Here is a 24,355-nt window from a genome sequence, read left to right as displayed (position 1 = left end):
TCGTTACATATCGATGGATCCCCGTCCATAGGTTGCTTGGCTCTTTTCCCACCTCATCCCTATTTCATGCAGTCCACTCATGGGTTTGATGGGTTCAGCTTTACTTTTGATCCCACAACACCCTGTTTTCCAGTTTCCTCCTACCCTGTTATTGTTCCTGGTAGAGGAGGGTATATGTGATGTGAGATATTGTAATGCTGAAAGTGAAATATGAGGAGATTGGGAAATTTTGAGATTTCAGATGGTTGTGGCTACAAACTTTGCCTTACAATAATATCATGGATGGATCCACCAATTAACTAGATTTGAGACAAAATAATATCTATCACGGCGCCCCCATCAATACATGACATGGTCGGTAACCATTTTCTTTCCAGAACATATTTTGTATTGAAATTTCGATGCAACCAAATTGGGGAAACTGAGTTGGTGTTTTAAGGATTAAAAACAGCTCCTTAACCTAAAAAAATTACCCAAAAAATATCGTATTTAATTAATTCGTTTCCCTACTAATATAACAACATGACGAAAAAGTTTATTTATTACGTATGTATTACAACAGTTAGACATAAAATAAAGAATAGTTAGTACATATTTAAACTTGAAATTAGAAAGATTGTAATAATTCTAGTAAAAATAATATCTCTTCAAAATAAGCCAAAATTTTTCATTCTCCTTGCTAAAAGTAAGTCATGAGAGTGATTAAATATTACCAATTAAATTAGTTTATTGCTAACTCCTACACTAAAACATGTGAAAAACAATACTCCTACAAAATGTGAAATTAGTGATTAAAATGTATCAATTACGCTTTTGACGATTTGTTTTCATTGTTCATTGTTATTGTGTTGATGTAGTCATTAACGATAATGAGTCATCTATCATGATGCTGATGTGACAAATGAAAATTTATTATTTTTATAATTTAACAATTTTAAATATATTTTAAATATTTTAGGAATTTTAAAATGCTTTATAAATTAAAAAATCAATCTAGAATGAATCTCGATAAATGTATGTCCGGTTCAAATGAACTTTGACATTCATTTGTTTAAATTCATTTTAGACTTAATTTTTAAATATATATGTTTTGAATTTCTTATTTTTGATGATGTGGATTGCCATATTAGCATCATGATGACTAATTCAATAGAATATTATTAGTTAAAAGACTTAATTAATTATTTTAATGTCTAAATACTTAATTGAATATGTTTTTACAAAGGATATAAAAAAGATTAAATTATTTTTTGGGTTTAAACTTGATAATTTTTTTACATTGCGGTTTACAATTTTTTTATTCAAGTTAGGTCTTGAATTTAGTAATTGTTCCCATGTTGAAGTTTGACCTTTTTTTTGTCTAAGTTAATTCTTGAAATCTCTAAAGTTTATGCTTCAATGTGGAAATAATTACCAAATTTAAGGATTAGCTTAGATAGAAAAAATAGTTAAAGCCATAATATGAAAATAATTGTCTAAATTATCAAATTCAAAATAATTGTCAAATTCAAAGTTCAAATTTTAAAAATTTTAAAATAAGAAAAATTATCAAATTTAAGCTTGAATTAATAATTAAACCCTATAAAAATAAAAACTCTTTTTACCGCTCCGCTCCTGTTATTTGAGATTTTAATCGGTAAGAGGAACCAAGTAGGAAAGATGAACATCATTCATTGATATAGGCTTTTTCACATTAGAAATTAGCGGACCCAAAACTCATATTTATTTTCAGCCTAAAAATATATATATAAATAAATTACTTCAAATCTAAAAATGATCAAAGGGAAGGCGGCTGGTGAAAATATATGGGTGTAGGTGTTTTTTTGTACAGTACTACACTGCGGACTTCCATTAAAAGCACATTTGTTTTGTTGAAAATAGTTTTAGAAAATAATTTTAAAATATGACTTATTTTTATAAAAATTAATATTTTATAGTGTTTAGATGAATTTATGTAAAATATTTTATATTGTTTGACAAATTTTCTAAAATATTTTATAAAAGTTGTTTTCAATTAAATAAACATACAATTGAGATTTTTTTATCTTTTATTATTTAATTGAGTTTATTTTATATCTATACATTTATATTTTGCATTTTTTGCATATATTAAAAATATTTTGTTAAATTCAGGTCATTTTATTTTTAATTACATGACTATCAAGCGAGTATTTTTATTTAAAATGTGACATCAACAAAATTGACAAAAGAATTTAACAACGTCAATAATTGGACTTGATTTTAAATCTGAAAAAATAGAGACTAAATTCTTGAAAATAAAAGTACAGAGACTAAATTACAAATTTGTGAAGAGTACTTAGACTTATTACCTATTTTAACATTTATACTACAAAATATTTATTATTAATATACTTATAATTGTAATAAATATTTATTATTAGAATATTAATATTGAATATTTTTAATAACATGTGAAGAATATTATTTAAAATTGAAATACTAAATAATTTATTAAAATAGTAAATTATATTAATAATTTATTATATGAGTAAATATAAATAATTAAATATGTATGTTTAATAATATTGAAAATATAATATTTTATATTAATTTTTAAATATTTTAAAAATAAAAATAAAAATTATTATTAATATAATAATATTAAATTTGATTTAAATTAATTTTTATATAAAAATAAAAATTAGTTATAGAGGAGTTACGCTTTTTGAAGGGTAAGTTATTTTACAGGAAAAATGACTTATTTTACGTTGACCTATAAGTCATTTTCTGTTGACTAAGCTATTTTCTATGAAACAACCATAGGAAAATACAGGAAATATCTTCCGTAAAACATTTTACATCTAAACAAACAGACTCTAAATATAAAATGAAGAGAGGAAAAGGTTGGTTATTGGCTTCTGGGCCTGATTGAGAAAACAAATCCGCAACCCTTACTCCTATTGTAAACCCACGTATTGGGCCTTTGCCAAAGTTTTGAAGAATCTAATGCTTTTGGCAAGAAAATGCTGGCGTGGATTCATCATGCTAGAATCTTCCTGTAGAATGTCCCCAAGGACGCTTCTAGCGGTTTTCGGGTTTAATTTAGCATTCCTTTACTAGAATATTTGAAAATGTCCTTTTCTATTTAAACGTTCTCAAGAATAATTTTTTTATTATATATATTATTAAATAAAAAATACATACTCGAATTCATTGGTCTTATGATATAATCAACTTAAATTGTAAATAATTATTAATAATCTGATATATTAAAATATAATTATATATCTCCCATATAAATATTAGATGATATATTAAATTATAAATATGATTTCAACTCAAAAGAGTGTTTTTCAAATACAAAAGTTTACATTTGAATTTTAAAATAATTTTTTGAAAAACAATCTATTTAATATTTTTAAGGTTTTATTTCTCATTATTTTTAAAAGTATTTTAAAGTCATCGACAATATGAAAAGCACTTTTGGAAATAAAATGATATTTTTAACTTTTATTTGTAATTTAATATATTTTATGTAATATTTAAATTTATTTCAAATATATAAAATTATATATCTAAATAAATATTTTATTTCAGAAAAACACTTTAAAAAATATTAAAATGCTTTTAAAAGTAAACGGTGAAGACGGCATCAGTAACGTGAAGCCGAATACAGCCCAAGTGGTAAAAGGGTTGTGGTGTCTCTCACTGACCTAAAAGGTACATTGGTGGGGCCCATTTTAGAAGGGAAGGCAAATCAGAACACACAACGTCAGCAAGGCAGAATACGTCTTCAATCTCTTGTTTCTTATCTTTTCCTATGGGACATTGTTGGTATGCATACCTTTTCCTCCCGTTTCTCTGCCTGTCCCTCCTTGAAGACAAGAATCAGAGAGCATGGCAGCCACACTCAGCCTCCTGAAATCCCCCTTATTACCCCAAAAGCCTCACCTTCTACAATCTAAACTCCCCCTCCTTTCTAACCCCACAAAGCAATTTATCTGCAACGAGTCTTTTAACCCTCCAAAACTCTTCGCTGAGACTGTTCATCACCTAAAATCAGCTTCTCTTCCCCTTACAACACTCGCATTTCCCTTCTTATTTGACGCCAAGGTATGCAACTCTTCTTCACTTTCTTTGTTTTGGATAATGAGCCGTTTTCTTTTTTGAATGTCTTTTTAATGTGATTTTGCATGGAATAACAGGATGCTCTTGCTGTTGGTGGAGAGTTTGGGATTTTGGAGGGTAGAAGTTTTGCACTTGTACACCCCATTGTCATGGGTGGTCTCTTCTTTTACACTTTGTGGGCTGGGTATTTGGGTTGGCAATGGAGGCGAGTGAGGACCATCCAGAATGAGATTAATGAACTCAAGAAACAAGTGAAGCCCACTCCTGTTACCCCTGAAGGGAAACCAGTGGAAGCAGCTCCATCTCCCGTGGAACTCGAAATTCAGAAACTCTCTGAGGTTTGCTTCATTTGCAGCCAAACTTTTATGTAGTTTTAACTAGCGTACCCCATCCCAATTTCTGTCACAGAACTCTAAAGCAAATGCTGTGTGATATTCGCTGATTTCTCCGTCAATGCAGTTGATGTTAGTAGTTTATACGGGTCGTGGCTGTCACTAAATCCCACATCCTATAGGAAAGTTAAAGACTAGACACAAGTCTTATATTATGAAAGTTGTCTTTTGGGGTCACATTTCTTACATCGTGTGTAAAAGTTGCTATATGACACAGCACAACTCTTACACCGTTCTTACATTATATGTAAAATCTAACCGAGATGATCATGACCTTGCTAAGTTATGTAGGAACATAGAGGATGATAGATAGTAGCTTGAATAGTACCCGAATCCTATTCACCTTTTTGTAATGACTGATGCTATTCATCTTTAAATAAATGAAATCTTTGTTTTTCTCACCCTCAAAGAAAAAAAAAATCATCTTACACATTATGTCATTTTAACTAGTTCTACTTGGTATGTAGAGGGCTTCTTAGTGCAAGTTCTCTAAATGCCTCAAGCCCTCTTATTTTCTTAACCTTGTTTTGGTCTTTCTTGTTTAGATCTCTAATTTTCTAACATTTGACACAATGAGATTATAAAGCTTAAAACCTCAAAGGGTAAATCTAATTGGCAATAAGTAGTAGACGTGCTCAATTTGAATACAAGGTCATCAACAAACTTTTAACTTTGCTAATGTGCGAATCTGTGGGAGACAATGCATCATAGCTATGCCTTGTACGTGTGAAACTATCTTTTCATTTGTGATTTTTCAGGAGAGGAAGGAGTTGCTAAAAGGGTCTTACAGGGATAGACACTTCAATGCTGGATCAATACTGCTAGGGTTTGGGGTTCTTGAGTCTGTTGGTGGAGGTGTCAACACATGGTTTAGGACAGGAAAGCTTTTCCCAGGTCCCCATTTATTTGCTGGAGCAGGTACACGTTTCGATTCTGGGTTCGCTCTCAGAAAATATGTAATGCAAAATAGGAAATAAAAAATTTATGTAGCTGAACTCAAGATTTGAAGTGTAGGTAATGACTCCACCTTGCTGTCTTGGTGTTTGTTTTGCAGCCATTACAGTGTTGTGGGCTGCAGCCGCGGCCCTAGTACCTGCTATGCAGAAAGGGAGTGAGACTGCCAGGAGCCTTCACATTGCCTTGAATGCAGTTAATGTTATACTTTTTATTTGGCAAATCCCCACAGGTATAGATATAGTTTTCAAAGTTTTTCAGTTCACTAACTGGCCTTGATCTTGAACTACAGAACTTGCAAGAATTACCTCTCTTGCCTGCGACTTTGTAAATTTTATCTGCTTAGGGGTATGTATCATCAAAACTTGCCAATCAGGCGTATGATGAATTAAGTCAAAGCAGTTATGTTTCTTGTGCTTCAATCTTTATTGAAATTGATTGATTTTTGTCTGTTAAATATTTGTTCAGTTTCAACTGAATGATGTAATTACTTGTAGTAAAAAAGAAATGAACACCAAAAACAAATTGTTTGTTCAGTTCGGAAACTTTCTATGTCTGCAAAGCCTTAGAGAGTTCTCGCGATAGACAAATACAAACCGTGACTTAAGTCCTTGAATAATATGAATTAAAATAAAGAACCGAGTCTAACTCAGGCTTACGAAAACCCTTGAGTTAACTCGATCACGATTAAGGGACTAAGCTGAAACTAACTTTTCAAATTTTTTAGAAAGATACCGATATTGAAGGAAAAGTATGGTATCGATACCGTTTTGACATTCTGCCAAATCTAAAACATAAAGCACTTAATGAAATACCAATACTTATTAACGAAGTATCAATACTTGCTAGGAGTTTTACCAAAAATGACCATTTGAAACTAATTCATACCATGCTTAGTTTAAGCTCATTCAGGTCATGTACAAAATATTAAATTCCATTGTAAGAGCTATACACCATGGTCCGCCATATACAAAATTTAAAACGAGAAACCACTTAAATCAGCCAGTAATCGAACCTATACTACCCCGATATGAACACATTACAAAACAACAAAATAGGCTCACTAAAAGAAATTGGCCCGGAATCTGGCTGTGTCCCTCCCATAAATCTGAGTGCAGAATGATACCTGAAATTTAGGAGACAAGAAACTAGTAAGTTCAACTATTGAAATACAAACAAATTTTCTCTAAAACCGATCGGTGTAGTTGTAACCCTTCTACTTGCTATCAACATCACTTAAGCATGATCCAAAAGTTTGAGTGTGACATAACCTTACGTAATGAAACTAAGTGGATGCACAACCACATACAAACAAAGATTTAATAACCATTTAGGTCCTTGGTTAATTATTAATTAAGTTCTCAAGCATTTTTTAAATTAAAATTTAATAGCGGTTGAACTTTACAATTTAATCCTGTACTATAATTAATAATTTTCTCGATTTAATTACTCAATTGTTCATTGATACCGACTTCCTAAACCTTTCTATTCATAATTTTACTAACTTGGTTTACGGGATTGGACTTCGAAATCTCATTCTCATTTTCCGACACCGTCTAAAAATTGAGTTGTTACACTATGATACACTAATTAAGTTGCTACTTATTCCTATACTTTGAACTAGACCTGAAAACTTAGAGGTAGATTGATGAACACAATTCAGTTTTGCTTATAATTTTTGCACTCACAAATTGTTATGGATTGAACAAATAAAGTGATCTCACTTTCTCATCCTAATTAACCTAAATAAATCACCGATTGATATATGCATATAAGACGTGTACAATTACAATCAATATCAATCTTTAATTTCACTAGAGTAGAGACTAAAATTTTTTCAATAAAGTGTCTATTTAACGGAGATTTTGTCATTAAATTCCTTCGAGATCAAATCTAAAGACTAAATCCAATTGTTGTGTAAAGTTGAGGAGATCTTATTGTTTAAATTGCAAATGATGTTGCGTTTGAAAATGATTGCGATGTTTTATTGGTGGTCTTGGCGTTTCAAGGAATGAATACCGGTATGCTAATTCGGTACTTGGATCACATGATTCAAGTGCTTGAATGAATTGAGAAATAGAACAAGTCGATATCAGAGAATTTGTATACGAAGAAACTATATTGCCGAAGCTTGTTATTATGTGCATTTGGAGGCTCAACGGAAATAGAATAGAGAATTGACAATTAACCTGCAGAGCATATGGCGATATGGGTTTTGACATATTTATTCGTTAAGTATACTGCGCCACTACTTGATCAACTTTTTTAATACGATATCATTGTTTAAAAGATGAAGGACTCAACTTTGTAAAGCTTGCGGTGTTTTACGCCCAAGCTGCACGAATCTAATATGATATGACCTCATGCTAGAATTTAATTATAGGGTTTATTAAAAAGAAATATTCCCAGGTCCCACCATATGAATTCGTTTCTTCTCTTTTGCGACAAGGCTAAACACCCTCTAATTTTCTTAGTTACTCAAGTCAAACAACTGGGTACATACAGTAACATTAAAAAACCCTGTCCCCGGAGGATCATGAAAACGACCAAGGTGTGTGTTCTTAACCAATATCCGCAAGCAAAGTCAGAAGGAAGCATCAAATTTTCTGGTGCAATTGCAAGAATCTTAGTTAAGAATTAGCTGTCTGAATTCTAAGTGGGACATAAAGAATCGTTGAACAAGTGTTTGCAATGTGAATCGTTAAGAATATATATATGGTAAGTGCAAGAGCAAATATATGCCACCCAGCTCATTTACGCAAAAAGGAGCGGCCGCAGTGATCGTGGGAGAAAGTAGAAGGACTGCGGCTTCAGCAAATGCATAAGAAAATGAACATTGTACAAAATTAATCATGCAATGTATTTCGTTCAAAAAGAAAAAAAAGAAAGGTCATGCAATGTATGATAAAGGATTTCTTTTTTCCTTAAAAATGTTACTGAAACTGATCAATAATCTTTCATGAATTCCACGGCCCTGATTTAAGAATAATTTCCATATCTGCAAGGAATGGAATTAAAATTGCCTTGTTGGATGAGCAATTGAAAATGGTCCAGTCCAATAAGATCAGTTACCAATGGGATTCCAAACTTGAAAGGACATCTTTCAAAAAGAAAATTCATTTTCTATGGGCCGTGGTTAAAATGACTGCAACAAAATTCTAACTGCAAGTTGTTAACATTGAGATTAAAGGGGTAGATATGATTGGAGCAGGGAGTCGGCAGAGGAGTCTGCAGAAATGAAGGTTTTGAAGTGGATGAATCCCCCAGCAGGCAATAGATTCTGCCTTGAGAAAAAGAAAATCTTGTAAACTACTCCATTTAATACCTACCGTAAGATATTAACTTTTGTCAGCTCAGCTGTTATGTATAGTATTAGTTGCTATTGTCGGATGCCTTTCTTTGGCTCTATGGTATGGGTTTACGGCTCGGGACGTTTTCTCGTGATATATTTTCCTTTTTTTTATTTTTATTTTTTCCTTTCCCCCAAATTCCTGTTTATAGTTGAACCTGGATTACTATATAAGCACATTTGTGGTAGCCATTTGTGTATGTCTCCATTCTTTCATCATTTCTAGTTCTTATAGTTTTTCAGGCTTTGACCTTAAAATCTTTTCGAAACTCTCCCAATTATGTCGAACCAACCAACTCGTCCATGGTTCCGTTTAGCATCCATTTCAAGGCCAGCACCTCAAGCACCTACTCCAACACCTGAACCCGCGGCCGCTTCAGCCCCGCAACGATCTGCCACTATTCGACCTGCATTCAGACCTGTGGGTGGTGCTTCTTCTGTTCCAACATCACCTGTTTCTGTTGGTAGAACATCTCAGCCGTCTTCCCCTTCTGATAGAAAAGAAGCTAGTCCCAAAACTGCTTCAGTGCCTAATTCCCCGGTGAAAACCTCGCCAACTGCAGCGAGGCCAACAACTTCTCCACCGAAACAAACCACACCTGCGTCATTGCCTTCTTCTTCAGCCAAGCCAGTGGCAACTACTGCCGCCTCTGTTCCATCTTCCCCAGCCAAGTCCGTGGCAACTACGGCCTCTGTTCCAACTTCTCCAGCCAGGACAGTTGCAGCTGCTGTCTCTGCACCAACTTCTTCTCCAGCCAAGACAGCCCCAACTACAACATCGGTGACAAATTCCACAACCCCAAAACCTGCCCCCTCTACGACGACTACGAATCGTGTGGCCAGCCCCAAAGCGTCAACAATTCCAACAGTCAAACCTGCCATGCAGTCTCCAGTTCAATCGACAAAGATCAAAGCGCCAACTGCTCCACCACCTTCACCTTTGACTCTCCCACCTCCCCAGTTGAGAGGTCAAGCTGAGCTTGAACCCAAGATCCCTGTTGAGGCAGAGCAAAAGACTGTGCTCGTTCAAAAGATGATTGAAAAGCCCAGGGGGCTTTTTGGTGCCCCTCAAAAGGATGTTGGTGACACTCGCGACCCCAGCATTCATGGAAAGAAAGAACCGTCCAAGTATGGTGACACGAAGGAGAAGGGTAATGGGAAGAAGTTCCCTTCGGATTCAGAGGATGCCGGTATGAGGGTCATAACAATTGCTGGTGAGAACAAAGGTGCTTTCATGGAGTTGATCAAATCACCCCATAAAAATGGTTTTCAGGGCAGTCCTCATCGGTTGGCGAATTCTTCTAGGATTGGAAGCGACGGCACTGACTACCATAGCTACAGCAGCAGCGAGGATGGGGATGGGAAGATGAAGGCCAAGAGCAACGGATCAAACACAATGCCTATGAGTGCATTTATGAACAGCAATGTGCAAGGCGTTAATAACTCAATTGTCTACAATTCTTCATGCACTCACCATGACCCTGGTGTTCACCTTTCCCTCCACCGAAAACCAACCGCTGGCGGATTCCATGTCAAGGAGCGCACCAATGGCTACAACAGCTAAAGAAAGAAAGAAAAAGAGCAAGACATCAAGTGGGATTTAATTACCTTGGTTTATTTTAATTAATTTAGGCTACAGTACTTGTGTTTTTGAGAATAAACAATAATATCTGTAATCTGAGTGATGGCTAAAGGGCACATGGATTCGGATTCTTCATTACCATTCGTGGTGCCTGATTGAAGAAGCTCCATGTCCAGGCCTTTTTAATATTGAAAAGTAAGCTAAATTCCGAGTGTAATAAAAGTGGAGCATTTAAAACATTGTGTTTGCAATTCACCAATTGGCCTCATTCTAAACTTTTTGTCAACCACCAACTTACCATATTCCATCCATTATTAAACCCAATACCAAAATGAATAAGTTCCATAGGCATGCATGCATGCATGCATTTCTAGGGGAGGGCTTGTTGTTTTTTATGCCTTCGGTTACACCCTTCTTCCAATTGTATGAAACAGACTGTGCGTGTGCATCCCAATATTTCTAGTCCCCAAGTAAATCATTGGATGAAACAGAGTATACACGTCTGTGGGTTAGGCCTGGTTGGAGTTGGGTGAATGAAAGTGCTTTTGTTGTGTCCACTTAGACCCGAATTATGACCAATGTTTTTGTATCCAAATATGATCTGGCTTAGCTAACACATATTTTTTTCTTATTGAAAAATTATTAAATTAAAAGCATATCTGTAATTATTGGCCCAAACCAAAAAAAAAAAACCTCTTAGCTGGTATTACAAAATATCATATGGCACCCTAAATCTCCACAGCAAACTCCCACAATTCAATTACATGAAGTTTCAAATATTTCAAAGATTGATAGATTTTAGGCTCCTCAATAAGATAGAAGATGCAAATGATACTTGCACAGCAAATGCAAGCAAAATGGCGTGAGGATTGAGAAGAGAGCCAAAGGTTGAAGGCATGAGATTGAGAGATAAGGTGGAGATTTGAGGCTTACCGGATTAGCCACTACAAGTAAAATGGTTTAAAATATTTTTAATAAAAAAATGGTTAAAATAAAACTAGAACTATTAAATATATAGTATTTTGTCAAACTATTAGTGGAGTTTTTTTTTTTGTTTTATTTTATGGTTTTCTACGTAATATGTGTCTATTTTAATTTATTTTTAATGTTTAGAACATTCCTTTTAAGACTTTCACTCTAGAATTTTTAATTCCACTGACAAATTATCAAATCGTTTTCCTTAAGATGAGATGAGACTCATATTTTGAATTCTTTTGTGTAATTTTTTTATTTGAGTTTTAATATTTTATCTAATACAGAGGAGTTTATACATTTTTTATAATTTTGTTTTAACCAATAATGAAAAAGGATGTTAATCATGGAGCCCAAAGTAAAGTTGGCAAATTTTCTTTAGAAGTAGTTTTGGGCTTCAAAATCCATTCCATTAGTCCAAGTAGACATATGATGCGAAAAGAAGAAGATGATGATGATATGTCATCTTTTAATTGGATGAGATTATGAATGACGTGGTGAAAAATATTTATAAAATGATTGCTCATGTATCAGACTTTAACATCATCTGTCTAACCTCAGCCCAAATATTTTATTTTTATATTGGTTAAAGTCGTATTTTATGAAAGTTGTGGATTTAGTTTCTATACTTTTTAAATTTTAATCTTCATCAAAATGGTAATTGCTAAATTTATTAAGTTCATTATTCCCAAAATCTAATGCAACAAACATATTATTATGTATATTACCATATCACTTGTTATTTCTACATATTACTCACTAAGAATCCAGTTAATGTCAAATTTCAAGTTTTGAAAAAGTATTGAGACTTACAATGGTCCAATTGGAGAATATAGACTAAATTTACAATTTTATGCTAGGGCTAGTAATTGAATTTAACCAAACAAATTTAATTGTTTTTGTTTGGATTAAGACTAAAATTTTAAAATTTAAAAAGTATAGAGACTAATTTTTTGGATTAAAAAGTACAAGGATTAAAATTGATCGAAATAAAAGCATGAGGATTAAATCCACCTCTCTTGCAAAGCACAAGGACTAATAGCAAAATTTAACCTTTTATATTTGCTCCAACTTATCTCCAAATCTAAAAATTTCAATTTATACTATTATTTAAATTTTTGATTGAGTTTCTGTGACTCTTAGAGCTAGTTTAGTATTGTTTTTGAAAAGTGCCGTGGAAAAGTTCTTTTGAAAATTTTGGTTTAAGATTTAAGTGTTTAGTATTTCAGTCAAAAATGCTTTTGAGAAATAAAATGTTCAATTTAGACATGATATTATAAAGCAACAAATATGCATTTAAATAATGTTCAAATTAGTTAATATTATGATATTTTAGTAATAATATAAAAATAATTTATTATAACTTGTTGATAATATTTTAATATATGAAATATAAATTTTAAATATTTTAAGCAATTAATATTAGTTATTTATAAAATTTAATTAGAATATATAAATTATATTTTGAATATTCAAATATAACCATTAAATATTTGTAATTAGATATTAACATATATGTATTATCTTAATAAATGTTTTTTTATTTTTAATTAATTATTTTATTTTAAAATATGATTTGAATATAAACATATTAGATATTAACATAACATAGAAAACATAAGCTTACATGTATTTGAATTAAAGTTTCAAAAGGGGGTAATATTTATATACCAAATATAAGTATTAAAAATTTTATATTAGCATTTGCAATTTGAAGTGAACGAAAAATGGAGGGTTGCAAAGGTAATAATGCTTCCAGAAGTGTTTTTGGCTCAAGAAAAGCTAAAAATTTTAGCTTCCGAATAAAATTGATTTTAAAAAGCCACTCATTTCAGCCAAAAGTTATTTGTTTAGCACAATTCGATGAAGAGACTTATAAAAATATCCTTCTATGTATAAATAAATCATATTATGATGAGGGTACTTTTGCTCCTTCATATTTTTAATAAAACCTGATAGATAAATTTGAACTCATGCCACCAACATTTATAAAATATTTTCTTTATACAAATTGTTTCAACCACATTATTTGATAATACAGCAATAAACAATTTGAGTGCATTTAGTATTTTTAATTTGATGTGTTTTACTCAAAATTTATATAATTTTATATTTTAATTTCACATGGATAAAATTTGTAGTAATGATAATTACTATTATTACGAGCAGAATGAAAACAAATTTGGAAGCTACTGTCAAGAGACACAATCTAATTTTAAAATTTACTATCAAGAGGATAATAATAAGAAAGGAATAGAGTCTAACAGGTATGGATTAGGGAAGCTTATTAATCGGTTAGAACGGATTTATCAACCAAAACTGATCCAATTTGGTTGGTTTATTTTCGGAAAATTGTTTATTAGTTACCCATTTTAAAATTAATAATCCAATAGACTCTACTAATTTATCTTATTAATTTATTTTATCTATATTTTTTAAGGTTAAAATATTACAAGTCCCTATATTTTTGAAATTTTGGAATTTAGGTGTTGTGTTTTTATTTTTAAGAATTTAGTCCCTCTGTTTTTATATTTAAAATTCAAGTCTAATTGTTAACACTATTAAATTCATGTTGATTACAACATCATTTTTTAATTACACGACTATTTTCATAACAAAATAATAACAATTAACAACTGGACCTAATTTTAAAATTTGAAAACTAAAAAAAAAACTCTATTCCTAAAAATAAAATTACAAAGATTAAATTCCAAAATAAAGAAAACTAGGGCAAATTTTAAGGTTTTTATAATATACCAACACAATATAAATTATAAAACAAATTTTATTTAATGACATTAGGGGTGAGTATTCGATCGAGTCAAGTTGAATCGAATCAAAAAATTTTAAGTTAGTCGAGTTGACGAATCCTATTTTAGGAACCGAACTCAATTTGAATTTTTTTCAAATCAAGTCGAATTGAGTCAAAAAATTTGAGTCAAATCAAGTCGAATTAACGAATCTTATTATTTATACTCAATGTTCCGTTTACATGGACCGATTATTTTACTAGTAGATGAAGTACAAACTTTTAGATTAATTTTGAGTAAAGGAAAAAAAGGAGAGTGGGACGATTCGGGAAGAAAAGTATGACTAATGGGTAAACATTTATCAAAACAACGTAGTTTTATCTTCTACCTTGATAATTTTGACTTTTAACTTTAGAAAAGGTAAACATTTATCAAAATGACGTAATTTTGCCTGTTCTTATTTGAATTTTCGGATAACTCAAATTAGGGATGAGCGTTTGATCGAATCGAGTGAAACCGTTCGAGTTAAATTAGAAAAATTAATAATGTTAAATTAAAATCTTGTACAATGCAACTATTTCCATGTTAGAATGTATAAATTTGAAAACTTTTTTAAAGCAAAATAATACAAAAATAAGATATTTTAGTATGATAAACTTGAATCACTAATCACTTATTTAGATTCTAAAATTATTATTTTATAAATTTTTATATATTTTTAAAATATATATAAATTTTAGAATTTTATAAATATTTTGAATTTTAAAAATTATTTTTGAAATTTGAAAATTTTCTTTGTTTTTGTTTTTAAAATTTTTGTTAAGAGATCAATTTGCTCATTTTCAAAATTGACAGAAACCAAAACGGTATTTCTTATTCGATTTGACTCGAATAATTCGAATAACTCGAATAACTCTATTTGATTAACTAGAAATTTAAATTTCTTTTCGATTTTTTCGAATCGAATTTTGTTCGCACATAAATGGTATAAAAAAATCACTTTTTAAATAATTAAAACCAATAAACTCATTTGATGGGGTAGATAAAAGGTTGCTAAAAATGACTAAAATGTGTGATTTAAGATATTAGGAGATAAGATAATTAATTAATTATTAGAGAAGCAGCGTATAATTGGTGTCTCCCTAAAGGACTCCTAATCCACTATGATTCATCATCAATGGAGGCAATTATGTGGATTTCAATGATTTGAAAATCATCGACAGGGTTGTTCGATCCTGAACCAACCACGTGGGAAATAACCATATGAACTCCACCCAGTCCCAATCCTAAGCATACATTGGAATGGTGTGGCTTATCTTTAGCAGCACCAACTAAATCTAAATTACTTCCTCAATGCGCAAGGATATCAAGATTGCTGACTAAAAAATAAAAACTATAAGATTTACATTAAATCTTACAATTTTATGTAACATTCTGATTGTTTGGAATAGTAATTTTATATATTCGATAGTGTTAATAGTTTGAAATATAGGGATAATCTCAATACCACTCCTTTCTTAACTGGTTTTATAATTCGTTTGGAATCTAAAATTTTAGACAAATTTACCCATCAATTTCATATTTTAATTTTTTGCAATTTTCTTGCAAAATCAAAAGTTAGTGTAACCTAGTCAAATTTATTAGTATAAGAGGATATAGCAAGTTTTAATACATATATGTATACATATAACAAATTTTTTAAGATTTTAGTTCCACTTCTCTCCTCGTAATAAGACAAAAGTCATATGAAAAAGACATAATAATTTATTTGGCTCTTCAATTTCATAAAAGAATTATTTTATCTTTTCGTTTAATTTTGTCTCTTTTAGCTATTGACCTTACATTGTTTGTCAAATCACCTTAAAACGGATGGAAAAGTTAATGTTTGTTTACTTAGCTGACGTAATATCCACTTGTATGCCACGTTAGCAATTAATTAATTTTTTTAAAAATAGTAAAAAAATTATATAATTTTTATACCTTTTTAATAATTTTAAATTTTAAATAATTTTTATAATTAAAAAAATAATTAATTGCTAAGGCTGCAATTCACATATATGTCACTTAAATAAAGTGATCAGACACTAACTTTTACGCCTATTTTAGAGTGATTTGATAAACAATACAAGTTTAAGAGCTAAAAGATGTGAAAATTGAATGGAGAGCTAAAATGACCATTTTATTTTTGTAAAGCTAAAGGGCCAACTAAGTTACTATGCCTATTGAATAAGTTATCATAATTAAGTTTAACTGTTCAACAACGACAAAGAAAAAGTTCAAAATTTATTCAGATGCTAAAATTAATGTGTAATAAAAGGAATTTCATAAGTTATCATAATTTTATGGAAAATTTAAAATTAAAAATATTACAAGAACTAAAATTGTTTAAAAAAACAAATTTTATAAAAGGATAATTTAATAAATTATGCTTTACCAAACATCAAAATATTATGTTTAAACCAAATGAATTGAACCGGATAATGTAACCTAATTGATAATATATTAAATAATCATATATTCCAATAACCTAAAAGTTTAATCTCTTGAATTTGTAGAGAGAGCCTCTCAAGTTGCCGTAAAGGGAGAACCATGCTATTGAAGAAGGGACAATGAAGAACATAAAGCATGGGATATAAAGGTGATGCGGGTAAGTGTGGTATCTCTAGTTTTGTTAAAAATAACCCCTAGCTAGCTTTTGTTATCCTTGCTGATTAAATCATGAGTTGGAATAGTTAGTGATTCATGAGATAGGGAGATGGGCAATGCTGCCCCAAATAAAACACTCCACACAATGTCTCCTCGGGATGTCCATTTTGTGTTGGAATATGTCATGTGGATCCTACTAAATTCCGTTAGCGAAAAAATGAGCCAATGGGATGCATGTTTGATCCACCAGATTTGGCCAATGGAGCTAATTCAACCAGTTAATCTTTAAAGTGGGTCTTTGAGGGTTTGAGTGCATGTGCGTTAAGATAATAGATACTGTATGATATCTGTTGACAGTGTAAGCTCTCAAGAACTTCTGGTCCTCGTTCATTCTCAACACTGCATGGCGACCTATAATAATAAAGCAAACGATTCTGGAGGAACAGAGTAAAATAAAGGCGACCAGTCGACCAGACAGGATTTTGCCATTTGATATCCAATAATAAGAATATTCATTCACAGCCAGATAAAATGGACTCAATTTTTTTCCTCCTGGAAATGAACTTCTTCAATATCTGAAAAGTTGATGCCGCTGGGCACTTGGCCATGCTTTTAATTTTTTTTTAATAAAAAAAAAAATCTCTTTTCACTCCATTTGGAGAAAATTATTGCACGTCACTGTAAGCTTTTCCTAGTGTTGTTTTAATTGCCAATGTTGAGATTTTGAAACCCAAGAGGAATAAACTTAATTTGTAGGAAACAATTATGATGAGTAGAAATGAAGCTGTATATGTGGATGTTGTGATAAATTTGTGCTTCCCCCACCACCTATCAGGCTGAAAAAGAGGCATATGAGATAGTCCCTACAAATTTGAACTAGAATGCTTTAAGGAGAATCCAAAGCGTAGGGTGTTGGAGGTGAAAGAAAGAACGGGTTGGATTGTGTAGTTGGTGTAAGGCAGCAACAAAGACCCAGAAAGCATTACAATCCATTCCAGGGTCACCACCTTTGAAATTGTGGAAAGGCTTTTAGGTTAGGACATAAGCAGACAAGCTGCAAACGGTCAAATGACAGTAGTCACCATGAATTCCACCACTTCAACATGTTTCTGTTTTTTCTCCCTGCCATTTCTTTCCAGCTTAAGTAGCTTTCATTTTCGAACAACTTTTAGCTTCTCAATGTCTGATTTGCCCTCGGGATCCCTACCTAGCTTCTAACTCATCCAAGTGTCATCATATGAATGCCAAAGCCTACCTAGACTGAACAAGCTCTAATTATTATTCTTCTTCAAATAGAAATAATGTTCAATGGGTTTACAAATTAATTATTTTATAAATGATTCGGATAATCCTTGTATGTTTTTATGGGTTGCTTGTTGCTTGTTGCTTGTTGCAGTAAACATTACCTTATATTTGATTTAAAATTATTTTTATTACAATTAAAATGTTAGCTATATAGGAGTAAATTAAGTACAAAATATAATTTCACTGTGCAATAATACTAAATTTATATTTTCTGAAAATTCTTTATTTCATATTTTACTATTATTAATATAACATTTTTATATTATTTTAAAAAGCTTTAAGTAAAAGTCAAATTTAATTATTTGAATATTTCATTTTTAACAAACATAAAGAGAATTAAGTTTTGGGACATGAGAGTTAGGGGTAGCCGAAATTAATTTTTAATTTTTGCGATAAAAAAATGCAATTTCATATTTTTAATAGGTTATATCTTTATAATTTTTAAAAGATTAAATCAAATTTTTATATTTTTAACGGGCCAAAGTGCAATTTTACCTATACTAATTTAAAATTTTTAAAAATTTGAAGGGGCCATATAAAAAAATCATTTTAGGGGGGTCGGGGCCCCTGCCAGCCCCACTAGTTTCACCACTGGTTAGATCCTAAGCAACCACTTTCCTACCCCTAATAATAATAATAATAAATGTAAGTTTATTGTTAAACTAAGCCTTGTTGGTTAATATGTTTTGATATAACAAATTAATGTGTTTTTGAATAAAAGTAAAGTTGAGCAATTTCATAAACTCAAGTTAAAATGGTTTCAATTGAGTCAAATATTTTCAAATATGTTTTAACTATTTTCAAACTAGTTAGAATTGCTCCAGGACAAAAAAATATTGATACTTTTTGTCTAAGTATCGATATCTTACAAGATATCGATACTCCTTTGATAATCGATACCAAATTGACATTCTGCCATTTTCAAACCCTGGTAGGTATTGATCCAGTGTCAATACTTTTCTTAAGGTATTGGTATATTTCCTAAGGTATCGATATTTATACTCCAACGGCCATTGAAATCAGCATTAATTACAAAAAAATATCGATAATCTTTTAATAAGTATCAATTCTCGTTGCTGCAGGTAAAGTTAATAACCTGATATTTCATCCTCAACGGCTGCATTCACTTCTACAATAACCATAACGGTTGGAAATAAATTAGAGGGTATAAATACCATCTTCCAAAGATTTACCAAAAATAGTTGAGTTCCCCTAGATCCAATGGTACAATTTAATTTATATCGACAGATGAGATCGAAGCTAATCCACAATTTGAGATTCTTAAGAGATTTGCATGATACTCTACGATTTTAAAATAAAATCTTCTAAAATTACAAATATTCTATGATTGCTTTCCATATTTACCATGGTAACCCTAATTTTACTCACTGGTCACCAATGCTTTAGGTAGATAGGTTTCTCCACATGTTTCACGAATCAAGCCAATTCAAGTGGGTCGTATGAGCCCATTTAATCAATTGACTTTCATGAGGCGCTATACATACATTTATCACAGACTTTGATCTGCGATCGATAACGCTTACTATAAAATAAAAAAAGTATTCAGTGCCCAATGTAGGTGAGTATATACGTTAGGTAATATACTCCTAATAATACAAATCTTCTACTATTTATAATATTTCTGATGAGTTAAATAAAATATGATAAAATTATAAAATGAAATCAAATATTAAGGATCTCCAAAGTTGATGTTTAGAGATTTGCTTCTTTTTGTTTTGATTAGAAGTTAAAGGATATTGTACTAATTTAATAATAATAATTTTAAAAATATTAAAATTATAAAACTATGTATATATATAGTGTGTGTTTAAAGAATTTAAATACATATATAAACACACATATGTATCTTCTAAGTCGAGTCTTATTTTATTAGTTTCTTATATTTTTTTAATTTTTTATAATTACAATAATTTTATAATTTCTCATAGTTTTAAATAATTATTAAAAGTCTTTTATTTATTTTTGGGGATTTTTTAAATTTTTTTAAATATTTACTAACGTGGTAAAATGTGACATTAACATGTGGTAAATTTTACACACCACAAATCGTTGCCTGGTTGTTTTGCCAACCACCAGGGGCGAAGTCAAAATATTTTTTTAGGGAGCGAAATTAAATTATAATTTTTACAATAGTTTATATTTTTATAATTTTACCATTTTAATAGTTTATATTTTTATAATTTTTAAATGATTAAATCAAAATTTTTTAATTTTTAGGGGGTCAAAGTACAACATTACCTTTACTAATTTAAAATTTTAAAAATTTTAAAGGGCCTAAATGAAAAAGTTTCCATTTTAGGGGGGTCTGGGCCCTGCCAACCACGTCATCACTTAACAGTAGAAGTGGATGAAATAATTAACAGAAAGATTAGTTTGCGGTTTAATTTAATGTATAGAGACTTCCATGATAATTTTATTTATTTCAATTAATTGGGATTAAAGATATTATTAGAATTTTGTTTGTATTTCTAAAATAAATTATTACCGCTACGTATGAATTATGAAATTTTATTATATATGTATTGTCAGTTTCCGATTACCATTAAAATATATAACCAATAATTTTTTAGTTTTATAATAATTAATATATATATATATATATATATATATATATATATATATATATATATATATATGAGTGTGTGCTCTAGTAAAATAAATTACGTATTTCTGCATTGCATGGATTTAAAATTAGTTACTTTTTTTATGTACATCAAATATGGTAAAAAGGTGCCAAAGGAGGTTGAGAAAAGCAGATGTTGGAGATCACGTCAACCTTTATTGGGTGCATTTTTTTTCTTGGAACTAATAAGGCTCCATAGCACATTATCTTTCGGCTCATGGATGGCTTGATGGACTTTTTCCTTGATTAATTGAAAACTTTGGGCTAAAAATTAAAAGAGGGTCAGTTCCATTAAGGGCTTTGCTCATCTCATTTAAAGAACAATGGTACCACATATAGCTGTACTTGAGCATAAAATGCAAAAGATTAGGTAGGAGTTAGATGAAAGGTGAGGAAATTAGAAGGCTTTGGAGCATTTTACTATATAAAAGAAAGAAAGAAAGAAAGTGGGAAAAATGCTAGGGAGAGCTAGTAATGCCTAAGCTAAGAGTGATGGAAAACTAAAAGAGAGAGAGAAAGAGGTGCATATAATAATATCATTTGGAGAATTTCGCCACATCGATCAAGCCAGATAGACCCAACACGTATATACCAACATGCCATGCACCCCTTAAGACAGTGCCTATTTTCTTGGCCCTACTCCTTTTTGCCACGTCGCGCCGCCTAACTCTTTTGCCTTTTCCTTGCTAATTTCTTCACTTCTTCCGTTTCCATCATAAAACATTCCCAAGCCCTCCCTCCCTACATTCGCCTTGACTTCCATTTCCCTTTTTCTTTCTTTTTTCCCTTCTCACCAAACTAAAGCTTGGCTGAGAAAATGAAGGTAACTACGACGTACCCTTCTACTTAATTTTTTTCCACTTGAAAACTATGTAAAACTTTGATTTCCCTTTCTAATGAATCAATTCCAGTGTCTGGATTTTCTGACGTTAATTTATTTAATAGATCTTCAACTGGGTGCAAAGGAGGTTCCATCATAACGTCCTCAAAGGTTTGATAGTTTTTCTTCTTCTGGTGACAGATTCCTATTGTATGGTGTACCCAATCTCATGCATTCTAATTCCTGACAGTTGATGTATCATTACGGTCCAAGTTTGTGAATATATACATATATGTGCATCTTACATTCTCTCTAGAACAGTGTTCTTCATTGAAGATTTTAAATATATATATATGTATTTTACAATTGATATCATGAAAAGACTTGTGCTTTATGTGCAGATGGGCTTGCACGAAATGTTAAGAAGACTGATTCCATTGCAATTGACTCCAATACAAAAGCTTTAGTGGAACAAGTGGCACTGGTTGACATGCTGGATGGTTGGCGAGATGGCGTTTTAACAATTGGCACCTTCGGTTTCGATCCTTTGAAATCCTTGGCTGAAGAACAAAATGACTACCTAGCTTCGGGGAGCTACGAAGACGACGACGAAGAACGGTACTCTGATAACAACGATGACGAAGATGTTGATGGCGATGATGATGACGAAGAAGAAGAAGTGAACCCGCTGATGTTGAGCAGTTTCGAGCCGAGTTTGGAAGACGTTGATTCAAATGTCGATAACTCGAAATACAGAAAAAAGGAGGTGATGATGATGGTTGATGGGTCTACTGATCATGAAATCAAGTTTAACTTGGATGCCACCGAGGACCATTCTGGAAAGCTGAGAAGAAGAACTACACTGGCCGACCTCTTCTCTGAGGACACTGACATAAAAAAGAAGCCCAGCTCTCCTCTCCATTTGGACACTGATTCTTGCAAAAAGCCATCTTCTCTTCCTGCCAAAAACGGCCTTTCTTTTGCCAAGAAACTCATTCCTCAAGTTGGAGTTGGCGAGGATTCACGTCCCATCAAAATGCTACACCAGGTGATCGTGTTGTTTAAGTTAAACCCATGCTTCTTTTCCTATCCAAACACCATTCTCTTTTCTTTCTTTTTTTCAACCAAGGTTAAAGTTGGGTTATGATGTAAAACTAAAGCTTTGGGTAGTAAAGAAAAATTCACTATTAGAATATTATAAATCCACTGCAACAGAGATTTAATATTAGTTTGTGAAGTGAGTAACTTGTAGGACAAAGACTAAAAGTACAAAATGAAAAAAAGGACAAATCAAATTTTAATTCAACAAATGTATATGTAAAAATTAAAAGGTGGTTATGAAATGACGATTTGATTTAAATAAAAAGTTGACAGCCGAAATTTGAGCATTGAAGAAATTAATTTGTTTGGGTTATTAGATGATGAGGAGGATGTTGAAAAGGAAGATCCATCCAGAGCTTGAAGGCAAGGGTAATCAATTGGAGGGACGGTGCAAGGCAAGCGTGATTGATGCTGTTGCTAGCAGCACACTCCAAGCCAATGAATCTGTTTCCTTGCTTCAATCGCCAGGTATATTTTTCCAACATTTTCTTTTTAGCTTAAGCAAAATAACGAGACGTACAATATATGTCAATGATCTGTTTGGTTGTTGTATTATATGTGGAGAATCATATTAGGATGAAAATACTAAGTGATATATTTTCATTGGAAAGGGATTTAAATGATAAGTTATTCCAATTTAATAGAATCCTTTCTCGTGAAGAAGCAGCCGATTCTTGTTGTGCGTACTCCAATCCTGCATGCTTAGGTCAAAATACAAGTTTAACCCGTCCTCACTGTCAGTTTCCATGGTCCATGGATAGGGAAAAGGGGGGGACACTTTTTCAAAAATAACACTACAAAAGTATAAAACCAATAAGGAAACCGTCCCAAACACCGTTGTCCTTCAATCTGGGCCCATGATAATCTCGTCGCCCTGTCGTAATGTCTGGCGGGGTCGATTTCCCATTATCCTTCATTATTAGTATCAATTTTTTTGACCAAGTAATCAGCATTGTATGTACATCTTTCTTTTCTTCTTCAATTTTTTTGGTTTTGGAGAAGAGTTTGTTGACATTTGATCATGTTGTTGTTGTTGTTGCAGATATTGCTGAGGTTTGAATTATAATGGATGACCTAATCTGCTAAAAGTTAATGTTCCCAATGTTTCTTCTTAAATAATTGAATGTTTATTATTTTAATTTTACTTTGTTTTATAATATGAATTAATGTATGTGAAATATGGAACCGAGTAATTCTGTTTTGTAATTTTCCCTACTTTGGATTTAGTATATTGTTGGTTGTTTGATTGTCTTGGCACCCCTATTTAATGAGATGAGATAATTAATAATGGCACAGTAATCCGGGTTTCATGTCCCGCCAATTCCCTTTTCTACTTTTTCTTAATCCTTCTGGTTTTTGTTTTATTGTCTCGGATTATTCATCTTCATTATTTCATTAACTAAAGCTTTACCATCCTCACGGTCTCTAAGTTCGTTTGGAATGACGCACACTACTTCTCCTCCATTAATCCTTTTTTCTTTTTCTTTTCTATTATTAGCATTGTAACGGGTCAATTTTATCCGGCCCAAATAAGAAACAGAAAATAAATAAATAAAATAAAAATAGTCCATTTACAAATGTTAGACTCAAATTTACAAACCCAAATGCCCCAAATCAATGAAAACTCTAATGGCCCAGTGGCTCACAACCTAAACTAAGTTTTTAGAAAAAAAACAAAAAAACCCTAGTCCTGGCGCCGCACCCCCCTTCGCAGGCACGCCGCCCGAGGCATCTCGTCCCGGTGTTTGCCC

General features: G+C 31.6%; 3 protein-coding genes across 3 annotated transcripts; all 3 read left to right on the top strand.

The window, feature by feature from the left end:
* The first annotated feature begins 3,787 nt into the window (after positions 1 to 3,787).
* LOC105802826 (uncharacterized) lies at positions 3,788 to 5,857 on the top strand. Its single transcript, XM_012634701.2, has 4 exons — positions 3,788 to 4,074; positions 4,167 to 4,427; positions 5,240 to 5,399; positions 5,536 to 5,857. Exons 1-4 carry the CDS (start codon positions 3,859 to 3,861, stop codon positions 5,712 to 5,714), a joined length of 816 nt encoding a protein of 271 aa, XP_012490155.1. The 5' UTR covers positions 3,788 to 3,858; the 3' UTR covers positions 5,715 to 5,857.
* Positions 5,858 to 8,932: 3,075 nt separating this feature from the next.
* Positions 8,933 to 10,603, top strand: LOC105802824 (uncharacterized). Its single transcript, XM_012634697.2, has one exon. The coding sequence runs from the start codon at positions 9,065 to 9,067 to the stop codon at positions 10,346 to 10,348; it is 1,284 nt and encodes a 427-aa protein (XP_012490151.1). The 5' UTR covers positions 8,933 to 9,064; the 3' UTR covers positions 10,349 to 10,603.
* Positions 10,604 to 21,240: 10,637 nt separating this feature from the next.
* Positions 21,241 to 23,850, top strand: LOC105802825 (protein TILLER ANGLE CONTROL 1). The gene is made up of 5 exons (XM_012634700.2): positions 21,241 to 21,506; positions 21,629 to 21,674; positions 21,905 to 22,551; positions 22,922 to 23,072; positions 23,647 to 23,850. The coding sequence occupies exons 1-5, from the start codon at positions 21,501 to 21,503 to the stop codon at positions 23,661 to 23,663; spliced, it is 867 nt and encodes a 288-aa protein (XP_012490154.1). The 5' UTR covers positions 21,241 to 21,500; the 3' UTR covers positions 23,664 to 23,850.
* Positions 23,851 to 24,355: the final 505 nt, after the last annotated feature.

The sequence above is a fragment of the Gossypium raimondii genome, chromosome 11, assembly GCF_025698545.1.
Source record: "Gossypium raimondii isolate GPD5lz chromosome 11, ASM2569854v1, whole genome shotgun sequence".
NCBI classification, from domain to species: Eukaryota; Viridiplantae; Streptophyta; class Magnoliopsida; order Malvales; family Malvaceae; genus Gossypium; species Gossypium raimondii.
This window is presented reverse-complemented; position numbering and strand designations above follow the sequence as displayed.

What these genes read in the sequence shown, in the direction of transcription:
- LOC105802826 (XM_012634701.2), top strand. Translation starts at nt 3,859, where the DNA reads ATGGCAGCCACACTCAGCCTCCTGAAATCCCCCTTATTACCCCAAAAG. An exon ending in AAATTCAGAAACTCTCTGAG is followed by an intron (nt 4,428 to 5,239) that starts GTTTGCTTCATT and finishes GTGATTTTTCAG; the next exon opens with GAGAGGAAGGAGTTGCTAAA. An exon ending in CCATTTATTTGCTGGAGCAG is followed by an intron (nt 5,400 to 5,535) that starts GTACACGTTTCG and finishes TTTGTTTTGCAG; the next exon opens with CCATTACAGTGTTGTGGGCT.
- LOC105802824 (XM_012634697.2), top strand. Translation starts at nt 9,065, where the DNA reads ATGTCGAACCAACCAACTCGTCCATGGTTCCGTTTAGCATCCATTTCA.
- LOC105802825 (XM_012634700.2), top strand. An exon ending in CCATCATAACGTCCTCAAAG is followed by an intron (nt 21,675 to 21,904) that starts GTTTGATAGTTT and finishes CTTTATGTGCAG; the next exon opens with ATGGGCTTGCACGAAATGTT. An exon ending in CCATCAAAATGCTACACCAG is followed by an intron (nt 22,552 to 22,921) that starts GTGATCGTGTTG and finishes TTGGGTTATTAG; the next exon opens with ATGATGAGGAGGATGTTGAA.